This window comes from Corvus hawaiiensis, chromosome 3 (genome assembly GCF_020740725.1).
Source record: "Corvus hawaiiensis isolate bCorHaw1 chromosome 3, bCorHaw1.pri.cur, whole genome shotgun sequence".
NCBI lineage: Eukaryota > Metazoa > Chordata > Aves > Passeriformes > Corvidae > Corvus > Corvus hawaiiensis.
Window position 1 is genome coordinate 24,961,278 of NC_063215.1, and position 27,807 is coordinate 24,989,084.

At 44.2% G+C, this 27,807-nt stretch overlaps 1 protein-coding gene across 2 annotated transcripts in view; it reads right to left on the reverse strand.

Annotated features, from left to right (window-relative positions):
• The window catches only part of ELOVL5 (ELOVL fatty acid elongase 5), a 40,731-nt gene extending 15,066 nt beyond the window's left edge, over positions 1–25,665 (reverse strand). Inside the window, exons 1-2 of one of the 2 annotated variants that reach the window (XM_048297384.1) lie at positions 25,598–25,665; positions 1,636–1,704 (exon numbers count right to left, since the gene is read on the reverse strand). In XM_048297384.1, the coding sequence (XP_048153341.1) occupies positions 1,636–1,693 (58 nt within the window). In that variant the 5' untranslated portion in view covers positions 1,694–1,704; positions 25,598–25,665. Of the gene's footprint in view, positions 1–1,635; positions 1,705–3,512; positions 3,570–25,597 lie in introns of those variants that run through there. The other variant, XM_048297385.1, reaches the window with a different exon arrangement.
• Positions 25,666–27,807: the final 2,142 nt, after the last annotated feature.

Sequence of the window (27,807 nt, forward strand, 5' to 3'; positions counted from 1 at the left end):
TAAGGCAAAAATATTCTTAAGTTATTACCACTATTATTTTAAAATACTCATTACCATTCAGAACTGTCACCCACTTGAATACCACAGATAAGCTTAAATTACAAAGAAATGCTTCAACAAATCTATCCCCTTTATTTTCTCAAACCAACCCTTTCCGATGGTAGACACCTTATTTCCTAGAGTTAGCAAACCTAGGACTGAAGCAGATACCTCTGTAGTTATTGGTGGATGATCCTGGTAATTATTTTCCAGTCAATACTAATACAATTAGAATTTTGTATGTGCTATTAGAAAGAACTAAATTTTGGAGTCCTTGTATGAGCAACGGAACACAGAGCAGTCAGTTCAGCCCGAGCAACCAGGCCAGCTGGCAACACATCAACTTCTTGGGAAAAGCACATAAACCACCCTGAACCAGAGAATTTTAGGGGAACACTTGGAACAATTGTGTGATTCTTTTGAACCACAACTGTGTTGTCCATACCTGGCAACAGCACAGTATCTCACTCCTCTCACTAAAGTCAGCCCAAAGTACTGAAACCAAGTTAACCAAACTATAAATGAACAATTCAAGTACTGCTGTCATTCACAGTCTTGACTTAATTTTAGAGAAGTCGTACATGGATCCTGAATGTAAGAAATGAGGCCTTAAAATTGTAGGTTGGAAAGTAGGTAGCCAAGCCAGGGAATTGTTTGGATTTGCCACCTTTATGGTTCATTATTTTTCACACACAGCAAATAGAGACCGTATGCCAGCACATGCAATATGTTATATCAGAACATCCAGGCTAATTTACACAGGCTTAGTATGAAGAGAGGGGCAACAAGGGCACTGAGATACTAATAAAAGCAAATGAAAACACACTTAGAAGAATGAGAGGCTTGTTCCACCTCCTGTGGACTTTGTCCTGTGAAGAAGGGGCACTATCACTAGATCTTCACTGGGACAGAGAAAAGGCATTACTGCAGCAGTCAGAGGAAGAAAGCACATGCCACTGACCAGCAGTGCTCGGCACACTCTGTGCAGGATGCAGTCATTTAATTCCCCTGGTCAGAACCATGGGGAACTAGACCATCCTACTCAAGCCCTCAGCATGAGGCCACTGCTTCTCCTGGTCCCATGGCCTCTCCCTCCCTCACACTGACCAGGATTGCACTTCTCCACCTGCAGAGTTTTTCCCAGGGCAAAACCCACCAAAACTATTGCTTCTTTAAAAAAGAATGGTTTCAAAGAAGCAGTGTTTTCCAAAAACTACAGATATTTTTAGTGAAAAATTCCATAGGAGCTCTAGTTATGAAGGCAAGAGTATTTTCATTTAATTAAATGCAAATTAAAGTGGCTATTTTGGAATAAAAGCTATTACTAAATTAACAAAAAAAAAAGCAGCAAAGATCCGAGTGAGGTAAGTCACTCACTAAGACAAACACCATGAGCTTAACTGATAGTAAGAAGAATGACCTCTTCAGGTCAAATGATCAGAAGCATTGAGTAGACTCCTATTTATTACACTGTCATACATGCTTTGAAGAGCCTAAACAAAGTAGTCACCTGTCAATGTCAAGTTAGAGGAAAAATGTTTCCTATATTCTAGTAAGGTCAGTTTTATTTATGTGTTAACTTTTGAGAAATCTTACCTCTGGGTCCAAGCCAAACATCAAAGTAACTATTGATTGTTTTATCCACAAGTTCCATTCTACAACCTACTGAAATGGAAAGAAAAGGAGACAGTTAGTTCTTCTGCTCAGGAAAATAGTTTAATCATCTGAACACATTCTGTTAGGGTTAACAAAGAAAATACTAGTATGCAAAAATTCCAGAAAACATAATGGGCTTTCTCAGCATATAAAGCTGGGCTTTCTCAGTACATAAAGCTTATTCTATTCTCAGAGAGACATTGGTGTATGAGCTACACTTCCCACCGAAGTATTTAATCATAGTTAGAGATGCACAGAAGCTTAAAATAATGAGTTCAGATTAACCTGAAGTTCTTTCTAATTCTGTATTTTGTACATGCAAATAAAATACGGCATCTTGAAAGATCCCTCAATGAGTAGGAGGACTGGACTTTGAGAAAGCCAGCAACACTGAAATTTTCAGATAAATACTATGAAGCTATTTTAACAAAGAATCTCAAATAACTAGCAAGGCTAGCTAGGGAGGAAGAGGGAAGGAGGAAAGAAGTAAAAACTGGCTCTGCTATCACCTGCAGATAGGTGACTGATTACAGCTGTGATTAACAGCCCATAAAACCAAGAGATCAACAATCATTGAGTGACAGAGAGGGCTGCAGAGGCCAGGGAGAAAACACAGCATCTTATGGCATGACCATCTCCAGTTCCAGAAACTGCTTACTGCTAAGCCATTACCAGATAAAATTCATCCAACATCAGTAGACTGATTCAAATGTCACCTGTCAGCTCCTCACGTGGCCACTAGTTACTGGTAGCACCTGGTCTGCACACTGAGGTACTCACACTGAGGTACCTCACTACGGTTAAAGAAGGAAAGAAGCAGCAACACTGTCCACAAGCAGGGACAACTGTGCATGAAGCTGTTCTCAAGAGAAGAGGAAGTAATTTTCTTCTTGATTAAGAAAAAGCCCCCAACCCTTCCAATTTCCTCTTTTCTATACAGAATTGTACTGAACTTTCACTAATAAAATTGTATCCACTTTTAATAGAATGGTTTTCACTTCCTGGTGTTTCTCCTTTCCTAAAGTACTAATATTAACAACAATTTTTAGCTAGGGAGAAATAACATAAGCAACACAAACTGTCAGCATACCCACAGCACCAACCAAAACAATTACACAAGCTTATATGTAGTTGCTAAGAAAAAAAATTAGTATCTTTTTTTTTTTTTTTTTTAGTTCTACCTAAAGAAACCTCTCTCTTCCACCCATGAAAACCCCATCTTCTCCAGGGGATTTTTGATTTAAACAAGTTAAGTTAATCATATATCCTCTGGTTTTAGTTAGCTGAGACTGAAACCTCCATTTCTTCCAGGTCCAACAAGAAAAGCCAAGCAGGATGCAAATGATGCTTTCTCCCCAGTCTGAAGTGGGTCTGGGAGCCAGTGCTGGAAAGCCTGCAGGGGCTCCGACTTCCCATGGGACCAAGCAAATACAAGGGGCTTAGGTAATGCATTTCCATTCTGTGGTCTTCTAAATAAGCCCATATCCCTTGCACCACAGGGCCCCAGGCAGGAGGCTGACAAGCTCCCCAGGGACTTGTGCCTGCACCACCACCCACTGTTCCCTGCAGGCCTCTCAGGGACACACAGAAGAGACTTTCCCTTTCGTGTCATACCGCTTTGACCCACAGAAAGCCACAGAAACACCACTGGAATCTGGTCACCAGGCACAAAGAAAAGGGCTTGATCAAAATAACAAGAAGTGTTAAAAAGTATTTTGCAGCCCTGATTTATACTGGTTTTATTTTCTGACTTAAGAAGCCCAGCCCGAGTAAGGAAACACTTCAGAAGAAAGTACATTTTTGGGATAAAACCTCACCAGCTACGGTACTGCAAGCGCTTGTGTGAATGGCCACAGCACTGGCACACTGGTGTCCTAGGAATAAGGAAATATAACTTGTGTCACCAGAAGTGCGAACAACAGGAAGGCTGTGAGAAATGAGTATATAATTACAAGGAGAAAAAAAATATCTAGAGAAAGCACCCTTTTTTTTGTCACCCCATTTTTTTTTAAAATTTGTCAGCTATTACATATTGCCACAAAACCCAGTCCCTGGTGGAGGATTCATTTTGTTATTTGAGATCCCCACTTAATCAATTTGTTGCTCTTTTGATCCAGTACTGATTGGTCTAGTTATGCAGCACTGCATCAGCCAAAAACCTGCATCTGACTTCAACTACCCTTTTCACAGGCAAAGGCTTCAGATGGGAGAGGCCGGTACAAAACCAAAGGTTTGTTATACAAAAATTTACAAAAAAGCTCAATCCAGAACTGACTTGCTACATACATTGCTACATTTGCTAGACACTAAAAATGCATGTATGTAAATGAAACAACTAAGAAACCAGAAACAAACTCTGCCTAGCTATAGCAAAGACAGCAAGAAATGAAAGTCCATGTTGAACCCCTCAATAAAACTGGAAGAAAAACTCATTCCCCAAGAGGAGGAGGCTTTCTGCAGAGGTCTCAGCCTTTTTGGGCTGGTACCCCAAAGCAGCTTTTTGTGCCAGCATTATCAGACAGCAGACTGTAAAAGACACAGCAAAGGAAAAACTATTCCTGGTGTCGATTTCCACAATTTGCAGAAAAAGAAATTTTTTCAAAAGGAACTCATTTGTGTAACAGAAAAACAGAAGGAAACAATCTGCTTTTGTTCCAGAGGGGGTCATGTGAAAATGCATCAAGTCTCCTGCCAACAGCCACACAACATTAAACACTGCTTCAACAGCAGTAACTACAAGGGTTCTTTTTACATTAGAATAGTTTCCCAATTCAGAGAAACATCGACTCCCAGAAAAATTAAACGAGTGGCCATTTGAAACACTGAGATCGGCATATTTCCCAATACTGAAGGTAAGCAAATTCTGCAGCTGACCGCATACACGAGCAGATTAGCAGCAATGCTCCTTTACCTACAAGTCATCCCACAGCAAGGCACACTTGTTCACAGACTCATGGAATGGTTTGGTTTGGAGAAGACCTTTGAAGATTATCTAGTCCAACTCCCCCACCATCTTCCACCCAAGCTGCTCAGAGCCTTATCCAACCTTGAAAGTTTTTGTGGATGGGGCGTCTACCACCTCTATGACAAAGCTGTTCCAGTGTTCTAATGCCCTCACTGAAAAAACTTCTTCCTTACATGTAGTCTAAATCTGCCTTCTTCTAGTTCAAAACCATTACCCCCTGTCCTAACACTACAATCCCAATTAAAAAGTTTGTACCCATTTCTCTTGTAGGCCCCTTTTAGGTACTGGAAGGCCACAATAAGATCTCCCTGGAGCCTTCCCTTCTCCAGGCTGAGCAGCCCCAGCTCTCTTAGCCTGTCTCCATAGGGAGAGGTGCTCCAGCCCTCTGACCTACTCTGGATCCACTTTAATATGTCCATGTCTTTCCTGTGCTGAGGACCCCAGAGCTGGATGCAGCACTCCAGATGGGGTCTCACCAGAGAGGAGGGGCAGAATCCCCTCCCTCATCCTGGTGGCCATGCTGCTTTTGATGCAGCCCAGGATACAACTGGCTTTCTGGGTTGCAAGCACATATTGCCAGCTCTCCTCTACCAGCACCCCAAAGTCCTTCCCAGCAGGGCTGCTCTCAATCCCTTCATCCCCCCAGCCATACTGACACTGTGAACTTCCCCAGTCCAGGTATGGGACTGCATACTTGGCCTTGTTGAACCTCATGAGGGTCCCAAGGCCCACTTCTTGAGCCTGTCCAGGTCCCTTTGGATGGCACTCCAGGGATGTCAACCACACCACTCAGCTTGGTGTTGTTGGCAAACTTGCCGAGGGTGCACTCGATTCCCCTCTCCATGTCACTGATGGAGACATTAAACAGTACTGGTCCCAGTATGGACCTCCATGGGACACCACTTTGTCCATCAGGACTCTGAGTTGCTGACCACTACCCTCTGGATGTGATCATCCAACCAATTCCTTTTCCAGTGAACAATCCACCCATCAAATCCATACGTCTCCAATTTAGAGAGAAGAATGTTGTAGGGGACTGTGTCAAAGGCCTTGTAGGAAGTGACCAACAACATCTGTAGACTTATGCAGTACCTACAGCCAGAAAAAAAAAAAAAAGACCCAATTAGGCCAGACAATGCTTTTTAAAACATGTACCTCTATATACACCAGTTATTTTTTCCTAACCTGCCTTTCTACAATGGAAAAAAATTATCCTCTCTGACACCAAATTTTACCAGTGCAGTAAGGCCCTTGACCAGGGCAAGTTGGATCAGAGTCTGGAAGCACTCAGGCTTACAACCTTGAAGACATTTTATTCCTTCAAGTCCAAATATCTAATCCAGAAAAAAATCCTATCTGATGCTTTAAACAAACAAGATTACTGGACTTTAATTCTGCAACACAAACATAACAATGGGTAAACTTGCACCTTGCCCCAACAAGGTCAAGCAACGTCATTAAAATATTACTTTTTTCAATAATCCTTTGGATTTTGACAGACAGGTTTTTCTGGACATCCACAGGCCATTTGGCATCCTCGGTTCATTTCTGGCACTATGAGCTGAGACAAACACTACGTTTCAGAAGCCACCCAAATATTTGAGCAGAAGATGTGAAGCTCTGCCCTACCACTCAGTCCAGGCATGGATGGCCCCGGTGCTTCTTGGTGTGACAATCAAAAATACAGTTCAAAGCCTACACAGAAACATGCTTTTCTTGTAGTATATATTTTTAATATTTACTTATAGAAAGTGTTTCATACAGGCTACCAGCATTGACAACCTGCTCTTCTAATGCACATAACTACTTTCTGAGAAAAGGGCTACTACATACTGGAGGATTTCAACCAGCTCCTGCCCTTCAAGGGAAATTCTCTCCTACACTTTCCACAGAAAACACATTCTGGATGGTTTATGCTATGAAGTAATTTAAGAATTCTTGACCCCATTTTGATGGTGTTTCTTGAGTTTCTTCTTGGAGTAACTTTCCAGGTGTAAAGATGATGAACAAAAATATAAAGGTTTGCTTTCTGTCCCATGACACCCTTTTTAAGCAAATCAAACAGCAGCAAAAAAACATTTTAAGCTGAAAGCTCAAAGAACTGGGAGCCTGCTCCCTTTCAGAAGGATCCTCCAGCTCTCACCCTGCTGCTCAACAACTCCCTGAAACAGATCCCAGTTTTCACAGCTAAGTGCCTGAACTTGAGTTCCAAAAAAACCCCCAAAATAGGCATCTAAATAATTGTTCTGGCTTCTGAAAGAAATGTGCTGTCAGGCCTGGCTGCTCAGCCTTTTTGGAAAAGAGCCACTTTCTCTGTTCTTAAATTAGGACTTCAAAGCCTAATTTTAGCCACTTGCTTTTGGAAATCTTGATTTGTGCTTTCTTTTAAAGTAATGTTTCCCAGTCCCTGCCACTGCAGAGGTGACTCCTCTTTTTCCTCCTCCAAAAGTACAAACTATCCCTTCTCCAAAACCCCAATGATTACACTGCTGTTTGCTTTTGTAGATGTACTGGAATTGAAAACACTCAGCTGCTGGAGAACTGGAAGACAGCACTGATAACCAAAGCTGTCAACTGTTTTCTGTCAGTTTGCCAAAGCTGCCCAGTTTCTCCTTTCTATTCCAAAGCCGTAACGGCCCCTTGAATGTGTTCCCTTTGCCTTTCAACTTCCTGCCAACTCCAGATTACCCTTTTTTTCCCTTTCTGAATACCCTCTTAGATCCCAAGCATGCTTAATGTTAGCAATAAAAAGGACTTCAGAATAAACTGTAGTCCGTATTGATCTGAAAGTGTAGGTACATTTATTTTATGGGAAACCAGGTGAAGCACTGTAGTGGTTTGGTCCAAAATACTCATTACTGTTTATCTGCTGTGAGATAAGAATTAGGAGAAATGCAAAACAGGCACCAAACTTGAAAGAATATAAAGAAGTTTATTAACAGACCTAAAAGAAGAAAAAAAATTATACCACCTTCAGAACTCTCCTCCTCCCCCCACCTTCCTCCCTTCTCCCACTGACAATGTAAAAAGACAACCCTTCAGATGTTCAGTCTGTTTACCACTTCCATAATAACCTTGTTCAGTCCATTTAGAAAGAGAAGTCTCTTCTTGCTCATGCTATGAAAACATTATCACAACGAGACAGCCGCCCACTTCCAAATATTGTTCAGTCCATTTAGGAAGAGGAGTCTCTCTGCCTGCGCGTGAGTCCTTTCCCCCGACTTGCAGCTTTTCCCGCAACTGCTTTCGAGGGTCCACTCTTGAAGTTTTTTGGGGTACAATTTTAAGGTTGAGCCGTTCAGAAACAAAAACAGAGGCCCTTCTCCTTCCCTGGGAGCAAAGGGTCTTCATCATCTTCATCTTTAGGACTATCTCTGGGAGCATCTCTAGGGACTGAGGTTTTCTCCTTTCCCGTTTGGAGCAAAAGTCCTCATCTGGTTCATCTCTCCCTGTCCAAACTTCTCATGAAATTACAGCTGCGTCAGCATCTGCCTATCTCAACGCAGGTGCTTTTGCTTACGAGTTGAACACTCCACCCCCCATATCTTCATGAAATTACAACAGGATACTCTGATATATCATAGCTTCACAACAGAATTTCAGCTTTAAGCATCTCCTCTCTCTCTTCCCTCAGGTTTTCAGCTCTTCACAGCAGTAAAAGGGTTAAATCTCACCTCGGCCTTGCAGCTTTGCAGCTGGAATGTTGAATTTTTCTTATCGCAGTGGAGAGGGGGGAGAGCCGAGCAGCTCCGGCTGCCCACGGCAAGGCAGTGGGGGGGGTTCCATGGCTGGAACAGGTCCATGGCTTCAGGATGGCCGTGGCCCGGCCCGGCCTGGCCCGAGCAGGGCCTGGCCGGGCCCACTGGGCCCTGCTCGGGCCCTGCAGCCGCCTGTCCCAGCGCCGGAAACGAGAGAGAGCTTGGAGGGGGAGTTTGTCTATTCTTAAATGTGGATCACAGAGGTGATCACAACTTTAAGTGGCTTAGAGAATTGTCCATATTCAAACTGGCCAGCTGATAGGTTCTATCAGTTCCCAGAGGAAACTGTAAGCACCCCTTAGCAAGGACGTCCCTTCCGGGACTATGCTTGCTAACCTATGACAAGCACGAATGCTGCAGATTTTGCACTTGAATTTTGTTAAAATACAAGAAGCTATTTTTAAACTTTATTTTGCATCTCTATCTTTAGCAAAGTGATGCAGATTTTTGGCCCCCTTGCATCAGCAGCAAACCCTCCAGCTTGCTGCTGACACATCAGGACCCACAGTGCTGAGCTTTCACACTCACCAGCAGCACCAGCATAAGGAAGTTTAGAAATAAATAATTTGTATAAAATTCAGGGAAGCGTAACAAATGTGGGTCAAAGGAGAGAAGCTAGTTTCAAACAGTTTAACCTCAGTGGGATTTCAAACCACTTGGAAATGCATGGGGTAAAGGAAGATTTCAGCCAGGGGCATATATAGGGGGGTAATTTCATAACACTACTACTCCTGTCATTCCATTCCCTCAAGTCCTTCAGTAAGGGTTAACTTAGTACATAAACAGGGATGTGGTAATTAAAATATTTTACAGAACAGAAATAAATACAAGAAAGGATACTGCAAAACAGAATAACTAACTGCATTCAGTACACAATACCTCATTAAACCAGAATCTAATGATCTTCAGATAGGCAAGAGAAATAATACGTCCTTGCAATTTTATTCACACCTTCAGCAGATCTAAACTAGCTTAAATTAGGATCTGACTGTCCTAGGATTAGGACATTCACACAAAATTCATCCCCTTGCACTCAACAGCTCTTGATATGGCATGGGATGACTTCAGGCAGAGGGAAGACACCAAGGGTGATGGCCAAGCAGGAAGAGCAAGTTGGAAGCAAGCACACAAACACACCCATGGAAGTACTAAGAATCAGAGGAAAATGGTTCATGACTGCCTCTCCATGCCAGAAGGATGCATTCAGCATCCATCTACAAACAAAGCTGCAAAGCCCCCTTAGCAGCAGCCAATCTGGCATCAATCAGCACCACAGTTTTCACAAGAGCATGCACTTTCCTGGAATAAAGTGTTCAAGGGGGTATATCCTGAGCCTGAACACTGCCCATACACCAGCACTGCGATACTGAAACCTCCTCACCGCTGCTAGCTTACAGCCTGGTGCTGTGAGAGCAATACAGTCAAAACTGCAGGAGTATTTACAAAAATAAAATGTGGAGGAAGAAAAGGCGAAGCACACAGGTTTATTTCAACTGCTGTAATTGTAATATACAGCAATGACACTGCAGAGAGCTTCTGGCTAGGGTTTAAGAACTGCTTTTTTTTTTAACTGAAACAGAAGAGAGTATCTGTAGCAAACTAGGTTAGACGGAAACAGGGAGAATATGTACATGGCACCAGAGCAACAAGTTGATTTTTTGTAAGGAAAGTCAAAGCACAGCGTTTGCTAGATAGCATTGCTCTAAAGCCCCCCTCCCCAAGCACTATGGCAGTTTATTAACAGCTACTCTTTGAATCTGAAGTTCCATCTTTTTACAAAAGCTGTGCTTTTTTGCAAAACTTTGGGGGTCCTGGACAACAGCAAGTTGAACATGAGTCAGCAGTGCCCTGGCAGCCAGGAGGGCATCAGGCACAGCATCGCCAGCCGGGCAAGGGAGGGGATTGTCCCGCTCTGCTCTGCACTGGGGCAGCCTTACCTCGAGTCCTGGGGGGTGTTTTGGGCACCATAAAATAAAAAGGACATTAAACTATTAGAGAGTGTCCAAAGGAGGGCAACAAAGATGGTGAAGGGCCTTGAGGGGAAGCTGTATGAGGAGGGGCTGAGGTCACTTGGGCTGTTCAGCCTGGAGGAGACTGAGGGGAGACCTCATTGCGGTTACAGCTTCCCTGTGAGGGGAAGAGGAGGGGCAGACACTGATCTCCTCTCTGTGGTGACCAGTGACAGGACCCGAGGGAATGGCCTGAATCTGTGTCAGGGGAGGTTTAGGTTGGATATTAGAAAAAGGTTCTTCACCCAGAGGGTGGCTGGGCACTGGAACAGGCTCCCCAGGGCAGTGGTCACAGCACCAAGCCTGACAGAGTTCAGGAAGGGTTTGGACAATGCTCTCAGGCACGTGCTGTGACTCTTGGGGATGGTGCTGTGCAGTGCCAGGAACTGGACTTGATTATCCTTGTGGGTCCGTTTCACCTCAGCTTATTCTGTGACTTCAGCTCACAATGGAAAATTAGCCTCAGGAGGCCTGGGAAACTAAAGGGGGTTGAGAAGATGAAGGGAAAAAAGCTAAGTCCAGAGGGCCATAAAGACTTTACCTTTCATTTCTGGTCTCGTTTCTTTTATTCAAAAGTCACCTGCAAGAAAGTCTGAAATTTTTTTCTCTAATTTAATAGTGGGATTCCTGTAATCTCTGTGTACTTCACTCAGATCAACTTTATGCTTCCACAGGAGAAAAATAAAGTCACAGTCCCCAAAGCCTATTTTAATGAGCCTTCTTGGTCAAAACCCTGCATTTTCTAACAGAGCCAGTGAGACTACAGCCAGCAGGACCAAGGATGGAGAAGCCCAGCCTTGCAGGACCATTACTTTCAAGAGCACTGTGTACCTTCCAGACAGTAAGCTTCAATTTACCTTTTCTTTAAATGCCCATGTCTCATAATGGCACCATAAAATTTAAAAAGCAAGAAGTAGAAAAAAAAATGAGTGACAAGTGGGACTGTCCCTCCACATGAACCCTCATTTCCTCCAACACCCTGCAGCTGCAGCACCAAATCTGAGCACTGAGAACATTTGTCACCTACCTGCCCCCTCCTCCTGCCAAAATACTGCTGGCACCAAGCTCTGAACCTAGGGACATCTCAAGAATAAAACTCAAACTATGGAGATATATAATTCTTGGTTACTTTCTTTGCATTTAGTAGCTTGACACATGAAAGTTTGCCATCTAATCTATAAAAGTACTTAAAATTCTCCTGCACATGTGACACACTGTACAAAGCAAAAAATGGCTGTGTGCAGCTATCCTGTAAACAAGGTTTAGCTATATAAAGGTTATCTCAGGTTCACATGCTGAGTAGATACAGCAATCCAATAAAAAGTGGAGGAATTAGAAGACCATGAAAGCTGAGCGTGACAGTCACAAAGGTAATGCTATACCATGCAAATCTGACTTGTACAGGGATAAGAGTGCACATAAAACCTGAATTAAGATGCCCTGCTAAGATGTGAAACTACGACCCCTGTGTTCGGGTGGGTAACTGACATCTTTTGGAGGACCATTTGTGTTTAAGAAACCAGATCACAATGAAAAAGCACACAAACAAGTCACCCTTAGGCAAGTTACAGTATGTTAAGTATTTATTTGTGTGCTTACTCTATTTCCAGTGCTTGTGGGGTAGTACCTGGAGTGCTGTGGAAGAAGTGAAATTCTCTGATGAGCCCTAGCATATAAAATTACATGCAATACACTGTATTAGTTACATTCTTCAATACAAGTGAATTTCTATACTTTTACCTAAGGAAGAAAGGATGCATACTGGCACTGTAAATGCACCCCAGTGCTTGCCTTGCTGCCATTTCATTATACAGTCAGCCATGCTAGAAGTCAATCTCAAAACTTTCCTATGTTCATGCTGTACTCCTGCGAGACCCTGTGTGGCTGCAGCTGTACCAATACTTGGTACCTTCATTTTAAGATGCTAAACATCATGCCAGACTGTACCATCATACATAAGTAAACAGTCCTAACAGAGGTCAGGCAAGTATGAATGATGGCTAGCTTTAAACAGAAGAAGGTACCAAAAATTTTTCCTTTTCCCACCATTCTTAGAATTAAAAGAAGAAAAAACATTACTTTAGGTACAAGTGTTATGCCATGGCATTGTGCTGCTCAGGACAGAATCCTAACCACTACGTGCCCTGTTAAACCCCCTGCCTTCAAACAGTGCAAAAATAATTAGGCTCATTATTCTGAAAATCAACTACCTTTAAGATCTGCTTTTCTAAAGGATGAAGGTGCTAACACTATATAAAACAAGTTTTTGACCTTGTTCCTGCCTAGGATTCACAAGGAGTACTGAAAGTGAAGACGACATGTCCTGGCATAGGGACAGAAAACAAGGAGACAGGAGACTTCTTACAGATGCATTTGTCAGATCATTCTCCCACACCTTTCCCTTCTTGTGCAACACTTCACACATCTGCAAATTGTTATTACTGCCAAAACCAGGCAGCCAGCTGATGGCATTTCTGTTACAGAACTCAGGGCTGAAAAGCCTGATGAATCCTGAGGAGCTGAACATCCTTGCCTGCACCAGACCCACGTCAAACCAACTTTTCCTGAGAATCAGAAAGTTTTGTGGTACCAAATCATTGCTGTAACAAAGGCCCCTGAAAGATGATTGACTCCTGGAGTAGTTAGAAAACATTTGTACCTGCACATTTCCTTTGTTTGATTTTGGCAGCACTTTCCAAAATGTTACTTCATCAAAAGACCCTGCTCCAGGAGGTAAGTAGTGTGGTTTCTTGTATTTTATTATTTGTTTTAAGGGTAGAAAGACCAGACAACCAATTACAAGGAAATTCTGTAATGGTACAGCTGCGTGTGATCTTATCACTGACTCTTTCTATGAACTTTAAATAGACTACTGGAGGAAAAAAACTCCACGTATCTGGCAACTTCCAAGCTGTTTTCTGCAAACTTGTAACATAAAAGCTTCAGCTACCTGCAGAAGTCAGGCAGTGAATTCCAGGAAAGTAAGTCCCTTTCCTCCAAAGTTTTGCCACACTTTTCTTTCAATAAGAGGTATCAAATTCTTGGTGCAGTGAGAACCCTGCTGCCATTAAAATCTGTTCCAAGGAATAACACAGCTAAACTGAAGCCCCAGCTCCAGCACCAAGATGCAGAAGGTTTTGCTACATTTGCTTCATACTTTCACAAGCACTGGAGCAACGGCAGGGTTAGTACTGTAACTTAATGTAATATATCTGCTTTAAATACAGGGACAAAGCAATATCCACCCAAACAACAGGCAACAGGTTTCTTTACCAACCCTACAGCTACCCCACTCTCAGCAGGGCAGCAGTCCCCTGGAAAAGGGGGCACCAGACGTGCCTTCTCTGCCTCACTGCGTGTCCGAAGTCTCTTAAACAACATCTTCAGCAACTTACTCATTCCTAAAGATAAGCATCTCCATCCATCCAGTTGTGGTGCCAGCCCATGCCTACCAGCAACCCTCAGGCTCCAATTTCTCTATTCAGCCTGGTCCACTATACAACCATATAACTATTTATATAGCCATACCCAGGGCATGTGCAGCAAAGAGGAACAGACAGCAACAGTTTTGACACTGCTGCAAGACTGCTTTCTTTCCTTCCCTATTCTCCACCCCGCCTGGGTGGAAGGAACCTGGAAAAACTGAGGTAGCCCCAAAGAAGCCAATCAAGCAAGATCAGCTTTCAGCCGGGTCCATCGCGCTGCTGATTTACTGCAGCAGAAGCAGTAGCACAACGTGGACATGTGGGTGACGAACAGGTCTCATGTGGCTGAAGCTGAGCAAAGCCATCACACTGCACCCAGCAAGGAACCACAGCAAAAAGAAAGGTAAATGAAACAGATGGACAAAATGGAAGATGTAGTATGTCTAATGCAGAACTCTAAAATACTATTAAGAGGAGGCCAAAATAAAATGCATTGCACAATCATCATTTTACATATAAGAATGGTTCTAGTGAAAAGTACAAAAACTGCAGAAAAAAGAAAGCACGAAATAACAAAAGGTCAGACAGGATATGTCATGCAGAGCTAACCTACAAGATTTCTTAAATATAATTGTAGCAGCATGAACTGACAGATTATTGCACTGCAAAAAGCAAACAACAACAAAAAACCCAACCTTGACATGTTTAAACTATGAAAGAGGCAGATTTTAGGATGCATTACCCTGTTTCTGTCTTGAAAACTGCAGAACTAAGGATGGTCTCAAGGCAGGTCAGATAGGGGAAGGGGGAAAATGTTAACTATTGAGAGACCAAACACATGAAGAACCAACTACACGTTTCTTTCAAGAAAAGACAACTATTATTCAATCTAAACACAAGAAAAGTATTCCAAAAGAAACAGAGCTAATGGAAATAAATACACAGAAAAGGATTGAAATAGAAAGACAGACAGTGAATATGACCAAAACCTCTTGCTATACCCTGGCTGGCTGCAGCTGAGGGCCATGAGGACAGAGGGAAAAAATCTCCTTTAATTTTCAGTCTTGTATGTTATACTGTAAGAAAAAACAAACAGCAACCTTACTAGTGATTTGAGACACATCTTGAACACAGTAGTCCAAGACTAAATTTCAATGGGAAGTTTGATTTTCTGATAACACCAAATATTTTTTACTTGATGTCCAAAGCTTATTATTAAATTCATTATATGACAAAAACACATTGCTATGCACTTAGTGATTTACACATAGGAAACAATGCTGACTGCAGCAAAGTGAAAACCTAACTTACAGTGTATTTTATAAATGCTCATATTCTACCAGGAGTGAAAGGACAGAGTTAAGTGCTGTTTCATCAGCAACGCTTTTAAAGAAACTCTTTAAACTCTGGGCAAAAGACATCCTCTTCAGCCTCTATATTAAGACTCTGCACATTAATTATAAAAATGTCAACACATTCAAAGTTGCTCAGCAGGTAAACCCTGTACATTCTGAGTGTACCTATTTCATACATGTTTCGTACAGACTGTATAGGATACAGAATAATGCTTCAGGCAATTAAATTGCTTATTCATGTCAGCAGCTCTCTGAAAGTCTTCCCCTCTGGAATCTCACCACCAACACACATCTATTTTTACTGTATGCTAAAAGCAAAACATGCTTTTATGCAAAAAACTCTTTCATTAACCAATTTTTCAAGTATCAAAACACCATTCCTGTAGTTGCAGGTTATTTTTACACAATGTTTTTATCTCTGTGTAATACAAGCCCTCCACATAGATGTGTCATCTCTAAACCAAACAGCAGCAAAAGGACTCTTCAATTAAACAGACTTGTTATTCTTGACCAGGGAGTTAAATGCTCAAGTTCATATTCCCACACTGGAACTGGTATGTGGTGGAGGAATAAGGGTAGGGAAAAAACCAAAAAACCACCAAAAAATCAGACTTTGTTAATATTCTACTCTCACACTAATGACTGACAGCTTAGGTGGGAATTTGGTAAGGATCTTAGAAGAGCAATGATGCTGTAAGGGAGGACGTGTCTGAACCACCAATGGCAGACTGGAGCTTCTCCATCAGTTCGGTGCAAAATCCAGCCCTGCTCCTCTGTTCTGCAAAACAACCTTTCAGGGTGTTGGGTGAGTAAGGTTTTAAAAAACAAAGACTGAAAAATAGATACAGACAGAAATATGGAAGTGTGAAAAGGTGCAGCAACAAAAAATGAAGTAAGAAGAGGGGTGGAAAACTACGTAACTTCTCTGCTAGGCTTCTTCACACATGCAGTTGGCCACTCACAGTCACTGCAGGTTCAAAGATGGTCATCTCCTCCCAAGGCCATGCATCTCTCCTTTGAAGGCAACACAACACTAAAGGATGTATATAAAACACATCCAAGACGATGGTTTTTCATACACTGTAAAGCGCAGTTAAAAACTGGCAACACTACTGTGTTCTCACAGAGAAATATCTCTGTTTCTCATCCTTCAGGATGCAAAACTGTATTTTAACAGCTTCCTAAATGCGTATTTTAAGACACAAAGTCAATCCCACAAATGCTTAGAAAACTGCACTGTGCTATATGCAACTGATACCTGAGCTGATGCATCGTTTGAGCCTGACGTGTTTTGTGAAACCAAGAAGCATCCAGTCTGCACAACTGGAAATTCATCATAGCTCTGCAATTGTTCAACTAGAGTTTAGATCTGAGTCTCTGATCTAAACAAGCCCAGCACTGAATTTAGAAAGTATGAGCCAATTAAGACAGACTTTAAAAAATGAGAGAAAAACATTTGAAAACAACATTAGCAGTCCCTTCCTGCACTATAATGCAACCACTTAGCAGTGGTGATAGAACAAGAAATCAATACAAAGAAGTACCAAAGGATATTATTTTTATTCTGCAAGGCATGACCAGACTTGCAGCCTGCTTTTGTGTGCTTCAAAGGGAGAAGATGATGGTTTTGAAAGGGCTAAGAAAAGGGTAGAGAAGTTAGAGGTTCCGGGAACCTGTCACGTAAAAGTGGAGGATCGGGTGGGTACGGCCTATGGAGAATTACTTGGGAACCTAATGACAGCTGCAAAACCAGAGGACGACAGAGTGTCATGATTTGACTCCAGCCTGCAACTAACACCCCACAGCTGCTTGCTCACCCCTCTGCAGACCTGGTGGAACAGGGGAGAGAACTGGAAAAAGGTAAAGCCTGTGGGTTAAGATAAGAATAGTTTAATAAATGAACTAAAATTAACAATTACAATAACAACAATAATAATAATGAAAACACAAATAACAAAAAGAGAGAAGGAGGAATAAAATCCAAGAAACACAAGTGATGCACAGTAGAATTGCTCGCCACTCACTGACCAATGCCCGGCCCATCCCTGAACGGCAGTTGGAGCTTCCCAGCCAACTCCCCTCACTGACCATGATATTCTGCAGTAAGGAATATCCCTTTGGCCAGTTTGGATCAGCTGTCCTAACTGTGCTTCCTCCCAGCTTCTTATGCACCTGCTCACTGGCAGAGCATGGAACACTGAAAAGTCCTTGATTTAGAGTACACCCTGTTCAGCAACAATTAAAACATCAGTGTGTTATCAACACTATTCTCATACTAAACCCAAAATACATCACTGTACCAGCTAAGAAGAAAATTAACTCTATTCCAGATGAAACTAGGACACAGAGCTACTACTATTTAAACTCACATGACAAGTGGTCTGACACCATCAACTCTAAAAATGGCTTACAGCCATGCACAATTTTTACCTATAAGCAAGTAGAGGCAGCAGCAACAACTCATTCATTAGCAGAGCAATGATCAAACTGAAACACAGTGGCCTTCTGTGATTACCTGTATTACTATTATTTTATTCCTCATTTTTAACTGAACAAACAAATGCAGTACCCCTTACTGACTTGCTCAGTGCAATCTCTCTCAAACTCTATGTAAGGATCTGCCACCCTATGTATTGCTGGTGTTCCCTTGTACTTGTGCTCTCCTCTAGTCCTTACACTGTGTTTCAAGCTCTTGCAGGTGATGGAGACATTCACACAAAACTTCCCAGGCCATGGTTGAATCTAGTGGCTGGCAAACCCAGCCACTCCTTCTACAGCCAGAGCAAATGAGGCTGCAGAGGCAACCATGGTCTCAGCTGCACCTTCTGGGTGGCAAACAAGTCAGAATTCAAAAAAAAATATAAAAAAACCTGCCCAAATCTTTTGCAAGAGGCTTTTCTGTTTAGGCATGTGACAGAGGCAGAGAAAAAAATCCACAGGTAACCAGGCCTACTGGACTGGCAGCTTACTTTCTGTCACTGTATCACATACGTTAATAAAATAAGAACATTCTGCACCGTATTGTACAAATGCAGGTATTTTCCCCTTTAATGAGGCTTTATGCATGCACTAAGTCAAGCTCACAAGATTAATGCAAACCTTAACAACATGCCAAAAGGTCACTGTACACCAAGTGAATCGAGGGATAAATGTATGATGCAAGTGATAAATGCATGACCTTAATTTAGGACAACCAGCTGAATTTGTACCAGTTCACAGGGTCTGTGATCAGCTAAGAGCAACCTCTCCATGTCAGTACTGTAAAACAGAAATGAACCACCAAACCACAATCACTTGCCATAGGCATCTGCTGCCCTGCAATCCACAGAAGCACGTACATAAAATGCAAGCACAACTTTCACTGCGTCCTTCAAAGCCAAATCCAGATTCGTGTGCAAGGCCTGCGACTACCACACAAGCCCTTCCTCAAAAGCATGCAAGCAGCCATGTGAATGAACTGACCCCACAGATGGTTTCCGGCAAGCACGCGGGCCATGCACCCGAAGTAACATGACATTTGACCTTCAACATGCAGGAAGGTTTCTCAAGTTTCTTTTTCTAAAGGGCAGGGCGATGTTAAACATTGAAGAATGTCATCCTCCTAACTGGTTAAAGGTTTAATTATTGTTATTTAAGTCAAAGGTTCTCCCTACTGTTTGGCAAGGAGATGATTCTCAAAATGATGATTCAAAACACTAGTATTTTTAAAAGTAACCCAAGAGCAGGAATATTCCTTCAGGAAAAGACTAACTGAAGCTTTCTGATTCAATTATGTGCATAGAAACAGCACATCTAAAGGGAAGCCTACATAGATTAAGGCATAAAGGCCTATAGCTTCCCAAGTCTTCATTGTCTCAAGTGAACCCAAACCTGAGGACCCAGGATCAGCTCAAGGACTAGACCTCTATGTTCAGATCACTATGTTGACAATGATACAGTAGTGGCAAATAGAAGAGTAGATTTCTTTTGCTCATTTCTAAGAGCTTCAAGATCTCTACTTAAATATACGTGTCATGGTTTTAACTCAGCAGAGGAGCTGCTGCTCCTCCACAAAGTTGTGGTCTGCTCCAAACCTTAACTGTATGGCGTCTAAGGAAACAAGGCATTTTTGCTCAACTAGCACTTGCTAAGGGCTCTTTAGTCCACATGGGCACAGCAGAAATACTGCTTTAACCTGAAATGCTTCCCAGCAAACTTTTAACAGCAAGAAGTAAAGTGAGGCGGGAAAAAAAAGAAAAAAGGCATCAATTTGCCTGCTTATGAATTAACTACCTAAACATATAAGGTGTATTTGGTTTAATAAGGTAAACAACATTGTTCTGCAAATTAATACTTGTTAGTTTATATCTAACCCTGGTAACATCCTTAAGATGACACCAACAAAAACACCCATTGGCATACAGAAAAGCTGGAGTGTTATCTAAATCAAGACTACATCCTTTATGAAATCAAGTACATGTTTTACAGCAGAGAGCCTGAACATGCACATCGGAAGAAAGCAATTACCCTCCAGTCACTGCAAAGACAGCTGGCAAGAAGAGAAACAGTTTTCTCAAGGTCAAGAGGGAGAGGAGCACTTCCAAGTGATAACAAAAGAGGAACAGTTGGTTTGTTCAAATTGCTGACCCAGAGTCTCAAAGAGGACGGTTATGTAGGGATCAAAGCACAGGGCACAATTTGAAAATGCAGGAAAAAGGTTTATTCCACATTTGCTGTATTGCACAACCAAGTTTTATCTCCTGTAAATATTAGGGCAACTCAGCATATTTAGTCACTGCCCAAAGCATATCACTTGGCAGGCAAATGTTTGATACAAAGTTTTGACTTAGAGGTCAATTAAATACAGACAACTTTAGCTTAAATACAAGTTCATGAAATGTCTGTATATTTTTACATGCCCAGTATGCCACTGGTCAAAGTTATGATTAATGAAGCACAACCTCTACAGTTAATAAAGTTTTAATAAGGGCATGAAAAATACCCATCCAATGGGATGCCAAGGCCAACTCAACTCATGGCACTGAGCTCATCATAAGTAGCATGATTCATTTGTTCATGGAGAAGCGGCAATTGCACTTAGCAGCACGCATTTTTTGTAAAATCTCTGCACCTGGTAAGGAGGTTTATTCCTGTTTCACACAAGTCAACTACTTCACCAAGAAAATTAAATAATTCTCCACTGCATCCAATACAGCAGGAAAGCATTTACCAACCACATACTTCAGACAAGTTTGCTCTTGTGCTCTTATTTGCCCTGTAAGATAATGTGTTCTAAATGCCAAAACACAAACAGAGAAACCAAGGCAATAAATTTCAGGAGATTAATTTCATTACATAGATATAAGGAGACCCAATGCATACACAGTCAACAGCAACTCTACAAGTTATTTCCATAATAAGATTGAAGGTAGCATTTATGTGATTTGTCAATCAAAAAAATCAATTCATGTCACTGTTTGTTAAACAAACATCTAACTGCTGTTCTGTCAGATGATGGGGACAGGTTTCAGTGGCCTCAGAAACCCAGATAAAAATCACTTTTACCAATCAGCACTTAGGAACTGCAGGGATATTAGCCTAAGCAATGCCCTCTTAACCGTATTGCTGCAATACCAAATTTAAACAGCCTTAGGAAAGGTCATAGCAAAGCAATCTGACCTGGAAATAAGTTTTTAAACAGACCAACATCTATGTAATTAATTGACTATCCTTTTCATTTGTCCTTGTGTGTTCTTCCATTTAAGGGAAAAAGCATTTTCAATGCTAGTATGCACAAACTGCAGGAATATTCTGCATTTTTAACACATTTAAGAATCACAAAACAAATTAGCAACTACATTACAAGGATTATTGTCAGTTTTGTGAAGTGTCTGGATGCACATGGAGAAGTGTTCTCTGTCATGCAGAAAGCATCAACTTCTTCAATCTATTATGTAGCAAAACAGCTTTGAAAAGCTTATGCTGCGGCCTGGAAGAATGTAGTTTTGTACACTGTAAAAACAGGAAAACAAAAGCATTACTGCAAGAGCTGAGGCCAACAGCCCCCATAGTATTCCTATGTCTAAACAGTTTTATAGATCTCACCCCCACACAATTAATTCAGGACATGGTAACAACAGAAGGTAACAAAAGAAGACTGACATTAAGACGTCAAAATGAATGAGTTGTTCAGTTATGCAGGGGAGGTTATAGTAAACAGCATAATTACCTATACATGCCTTCACACCCTAAAGGAAGAGCTGCCAAATCTAAGTGGAGCTTTTGTAGATGTGAAGAGACATTTTGCTTGTGATCCATCTTAAGACAGCATGCCACTCCTGGGAGTAAAACAACATGCCAAGAAAGAATAGGTAGAGGTATTTGTGGCTCTGCTCTTCAGTGATGAAATAGCACCCCTGTCTCTTTTTGTTCGAAGTCAGAGAACAAAACCTCCATGTCTGGAATAAAAAAAACCAAACGCACCTCCAAGAGCACATTTGCTCCAAAGGGCTTTCTCAGTCCAAAAGAGCCTTCCTGGCATGAGTTGTCACAGGGAACAACTCTGCACAGTAGAGGTGCTCTGGCTTCCTGCTGCTGTGGTGGGAACCCAGACCCAGAGAACTAAGTCACCTACCATGTGGGTAGCAGGGTGACACCTGACATGGCCCTGAGCCCACCTTTCCATCCAGTAACTGCTCCACACCACCACACCCTCCCGCCCTGCCTGTTGGGCAGGCAGCAGTGACAATGAGCACTCACTGGTAACCTCCTTTTAGCACTAGCTCCAAGAGGGCCAGAGGGGACAATAGTACACAGAGGCACGACACTGTTTTAACAGTGCAGACATCTGCTCTCTCCCAAAAATTTTACTCAGGTGGGATACAGACAGCATTAACTGGGAGATTCGCTTTGTCTGCCACCGAGTGAGCGTTGCTCAGACGACCAGAAGAAGGCAAAAGACAAGTATTTTAACCTTGTGCTTCATCTGGGTGTCTTTTTTTTCTGAGCTCAGCAGAAACAGAAGCTTTTGATGTTGCAAAGTTTACTGCCCCAAAAATGAGGAAGGTAAAGGAATGAGGTCAGCTCAGTACTTGAGAGCATTTAACCCATTACTAGCTGAATGTCACTTACAAGGAACATGCTTCCCAAGGGGCAGCTCTGGACCACGCTCAGCATTGGGCTCTCCATCTGTGGCTGCTGGACTTGAGCACCAGGTCAGCCTGAAATCCTAAAATATTGTCAGTTCCACCATCATTCCCAAAAATCTGAATCTTCAAACATATTTCCAAAAGCCTGCTCCCAGCAAGTTGCAAAAGAAAGCACAATTGAAGAAACTGTCCACAGGCGTGATTGATCTACAGTACTATTTCAAATTTACTTTTTTTTTTTGTTCTGTTAACTTATCTTCTCTAAGTTAATTCCTCTTATAAACAACACAAAATGAAAGTCAGCAGGGAAAGATGAGATTAGGCCAGAGAATTCAAAATATTTTATTTCAATTCTGGCTGTACTAAGAAGACAAAGAATGCAACAAGAAGAATTCATGCTGAGAAATTTAAGAACAACATCAACTTACTAAAAATACTGCAATAAGTAAAGCCAGGGACTGGTCAGACAGCACATAAACTAAATACCATTAATGATGCTATATTTAAGTACCAAATATGCAAGAGTTTTAATCAAAGATAGTCCATCTGATCAGCTGCTGCTAGGTAAAAGGCAATAACTCACAAAGTGCAGCTGTTTTTTAAAAAGCAGCATGAAGCACTAGCCAGATCCTTTGCCAGCTTGCAAGACAAAGCCACACTGCATATTCATTTCACTGCTGCTCTCCCTGGTTGCATTTGAATGCTAAAATACAGGAGACTTAGGTTAGAACACATGATAAACTTAGCTACTTATGAATAAAAAATACAAAGAAGAGCTTCCAGCACACATTATACATGTAATATATGCCTTGTACAAAATGCAGTAGTACCAAGCATAATTCTGGCATGTCTTTTAGTGCTCTTGACTAATGTCAGCCGGCAACAGCATCCGTGAGGGCAAATCCACTCTTAACTTCAGAAAACCGCACTGTGGTCCTTTTCATTTGCTCCTAAATTCACACAATGCTGGGAAGAGATCTCCACCCCAGCTATCTCCAAATACCGCAAGTTTCAGGTGAAATCCTCCCTCTGTGTGCAAGTACAGCTACCCCAAGGCAGAGTACCTGTGTTGGCTACTTGGTGCTTTGAAAGCAGACTATGTCGAGTGCACCACAATACATGAATACTTTACATAAAAAACTCCAGCTTTTACTGCTAAACAGCATCAGACGATCACGTGTGCCACAGGCTGACTCTCCCCGACAGAGCTTCAGCTGCTGTTAGCAGCGGTGAGTCTGCACCAGTACTTATCTCTAGCTATGGAGTATTTGAACAGCAGAGGAAAATCTCCGGCTGTGACTGCACCGAAGGAGCAGGAAGCGCTTAAGAGTGAAATACATCGCAAAACTTCTCAGCGTTATTCGGAAGTTCTTATTTAAACCAAAAAAATCCCCTCCCTCTACGCTAGCAGCTTAACACTGATGCAGCAGCACCATTAGCCCGCATCTACAAAAACTTCGCAGCCGCAAACCCTCCACCCACCGCGGCCGCCGGCGATAATTTCAGCCGGCGGTTTACGGCAGGCCCGCAGCTGCCAGGTCCTGGAGGGAGCTGCTCTGGCAGAGATAACCTCACCCTGGAAGCAACCTGGCCCAAAACTCCGGCGAAAGGCTGTGCCGCCACGGGAAACGCCTGCACGCTCGTCCGCCTCTAGTTTCAGCTGCAGAGCGTGTTTCCATTCGCACAGTGCGGTTTTGGAGACTTCCTGATGGGAAGCATCCCAACTGCAGCCATGCCCCTGCCTTGTTTTCCCCCGCCATCGCTAGGAGCCGGCCGAGCTCTTTGCTGGAGTTTTCTGTCACAGCCACGAGAACTCTGCCATGGCACTGAATCCCACAGCATCAGAGATCATCCGAAGCACTGAGAATACAAATGAGCCGTACGGGGCACTGCCGTTCAGCCGCGGCTGGGACACGGAGCGCGCAGTGCACCCAGCTGCCGGAGGGAGGAACGCCTCTTGTCGTCTGCCAGGAGCCCTCCTTGCTGAGCGAGCCAAGGTGCTACTATTCCTGCCCAGGTCTGCAAAACTGGCCTTTTGTCTGCAGACTCACAGTTCAGATTGATACCGGACAGCTCTCTGGAGTAGGATCTTCAGATGTTGCATCCCTGGGAATCAGGGCAAAGAAATGCGGGCAGAAAGGCAGCAAACGCAGGCAGGGAAGGAGAAAACACTATTGCCCAAGACAATACCTCACATAACCCCGGGCACTGCCGACTTCTAATGCTGCTGGTGCCCGAGGGTTTCCAGTAGATGAAGAGATAAAAGCAAAGCCATAAAGTTTTTAAGAAAGTCCCTGCACAGGCATCTGACACACTGACACATTTCTGTCGTTTGCCCTTCCTTTTCTGCTCATTTCCTAATGCACGTACTCTTTAAACATCTAGGTTTCAAAACGGGCCGGCCCCTTTCAGAAGCATTGCACATCTCCAGGGCGCTGGTTTAACGCGGCGTCTGCCCTGTCCCACACAGACCCGGGAACTACCGTGCCAGCAGCTCCAGTTCTAAACCAGTATGGCGGTCAGGGGCGCTGGGCAAGAGTTCAGAGAAGAAGAAGTAGTAACAGCATTCCCTTCCGAGCCCGACGAGCCCTTCCGCTGCCACCCCGCCTCTCTCCGCCGGGCTGCTCCCCCGGCCGGCAGCAGCCGCCTCAGCGAGGCCGGGCTGGCGGGACGCACGCCCCAGACACCCGCCACGGCGGAAAAAAACGGATCAGAGTTTCTGGAACCGCGGCAGCGCTCAGCCCTCCGGGAGCTCCCCGGGCAGGCAGCTGCGGCCAAGGATGGGGGCTGAGGTGCGGGGTCTCCTCCCTTCCTGCTCCTGTTATTTCATCCCACTCCGTGCCCCGCACGGCGGAAGGCGCTGCCGCCGCCGCCCGGGATGCAGTATCCATGGCAATGCGGGATTGCATCATGCTCTTGACTAAACTGCACCGGGGAAAAGACGCTCCCGGCGAGAGCCCCGTCCCTTCCGCCGCCCCGTCCCCTCCCTCCACGGCCGGCCTGCCCGCCAGTGCCGGCCCCGTCCCCGGCCGCAGCCCTGCCGCTCCTCGCCGAGAGCCGAGCTCCCCTTTCGCTCCGCGCACCGCCGGCGCTGCCGCCGCACTTGTTGCGCGCCCCGCGGAGCGGCGCCCCCCGCCCGCCGTGGCCCCCACCCCCCCCCGTTCTCCGCATCCTCCTCCGGGCCCGGGTGGCCGCGCCGCATCCCGTCTCCGGGCGGGGAGCCCCGGCGCTGCGCTCCCTCCCGGCCGGGAACGCGGCCCTACCTGGCGGCGGCGGCGGCACTGGGGGCGGCGGGCGGCACCGGCCGGTCTGTCCCGCTGCGAGCCGCGGGGCGGGGCCGAGAGGCGGGCACGGAGCGGCGGGCCCCGCCCCCCCGCCGGCCGTGGGCTGACGGTGACGTCAGAGTGGTGCGGGGGGCTCACGGGCGGCGGCGGAGGGGCGCTATGACGTCACGGGCGCAGAGAGCCAATCCGGCGGCGGGGGCGGCTCGGGAGCGGCTCGTGCGGGGCTCCCGCCGGGCCGGGGGTCGGAGCCGCCGCGTCCAACAGGTCCGGCCGCGCCCGCTCCGGGAAACAGAGAGCGGCTCCTCGGGCCCTGAGCGCTCTCAGCCCGGGCCGTGGGAGCGGGGGGCCCCTGTGAAAAACAATATGGGACCATGTAATTAAAGACTGTCATAATGAGATGAGCCGCAGGCCTGCATTAAAGGTCCCGGGCAGATGTAGTTGATGCTTCCTGTGTTTTGAAGTAACGGGCTTTGCAACGTGACAGCATTTTTGAATGTCAGCTCTGGCTGCAATTAAGTAGGTGGTATTTTAACTTGGTCGTATAATAAAACCGCTGGTTTTGTGTAATTTACATGCATATGCTGAGCCGGTCCCCACAGTGTCAGATGTCTGAGGAAGGAATCTCAAAGCATCTCCTTTGGCTCCTTTCCAGTTGCAGGGATGCTCAACAGAGGAAGGAAAGTTCTGTCCGTGCTCTCCGGACACTTCATTACCTCCACAAGGTCCTAACGGGGCAATAGTGAGGATGCCTTGGCGTTATTATAGCCAACAGGAAGAAACCAGTTTGTTTCTTTCCCTCTCTCACATATTCCCTCGTGATGGAAGATGACCTTTTAATTTTTTCCCCCTCCTAAAAGTTTGTTCCGTCTCTTTGTTAATTAAATGAAAATGTTACATAAGTAAAGAGCAGCTTTGCTTTGCAAAGGAGAGGAGTCAAGAAGCAATTTGCATGGGGTTTATTCAAGATCAAGTATCTCCACTCTATGGGAAGCAGTTAGCAATTTTAGAAAGCTGCAGTAAAAAGGGTTTCCTGGAGCTTTCCCCGAGCTGTAGGAGACAGCTGATTGGTTGAAGCCATCAAAACTGGCTATGCCAACCCTGCATCCAGTAGCTTCTCCTGGGCAGTGATACCATGTCCATGGTCATTCAGCTGAAGCAATGTATTGCAGCCTCACCTCACCTGATTGAAACTCCATGTGCAAACAGTCCCCAGAGGTCATGCTGGGCTGTAAATAGTCAAAAACAGGTCCCGGGAGGGTCAGCTGTGTCCTGGGGTGCATCAGGCACAGCGTCACCAGCTGGTCAAAGGAGGGGAAATTCCCGCTCTGCTCTGCTCTGGGGCAGCCTCACCTCGAGTCCCGTGTGCTGTTTTGGTCACCGCAATATAAAAAGGACATTAAGCTATTTGAGAGCATCAAAAGGAGGGCCACAAGGATATGAAGGACCTTGAGGGGAAGCTGTATGAGGAGCAGCTGAGATCACTTGGTCTGTTCAGTCTGGAGAAGAGGAGACTGAGGGGAGACCCCATTGCACTTTTCAACATTGTCAAGAGGGATAGTGGAGGGACAGGGGACAGGCACTGATCTCTTGACTCTTGTGACCAGAGGCAGGACTCAAGGAAACAACATGGAGCTGAGTCAGGGGAGGTTTAGGTTGGATATCAGGAAAGAGGTTCTTCACCCAGAGGGTGGCTGGCACTGGAACAGGGTCCCCAGGGAAATGGTCACAGCACCAAGCCTGACAGAATTCAACAAGTGTTTGGACAATGATCTCGGGCACATGGTGTGACTCTTGGGCTGTCCTGTGCAGGGCCAGGAGTTGGACTCAATGATCCTGGGGAGTCCCTCCAACTCAGCATATTCTATGATTCTATGAGTACAATAATGGAGAGTGTTTCCCAGTGGGATCCGAAATTATTTTCCTTACGCTCTTACTGGGACAAAAGAAAATCTATCACTAAAGTAAACATTGAGACTATGCCACTGTTCTTTAATCCTATTTCTTTTATTAGAGTAAGATGTTAAGAATGCTATTTGGTTGGTGTTGGAGAGGTTTTTTCCTCTTTTTGTTTTAAAGCTTAAATCTCTATTTCCGTGAAGGACCAACCCCCTGTATGATTTGTGTGTGTGTGATTTGAGGCTTTATAGCAGTTTTCAGTAAAGTATGAATATTCACAGCTGTCCTTACCT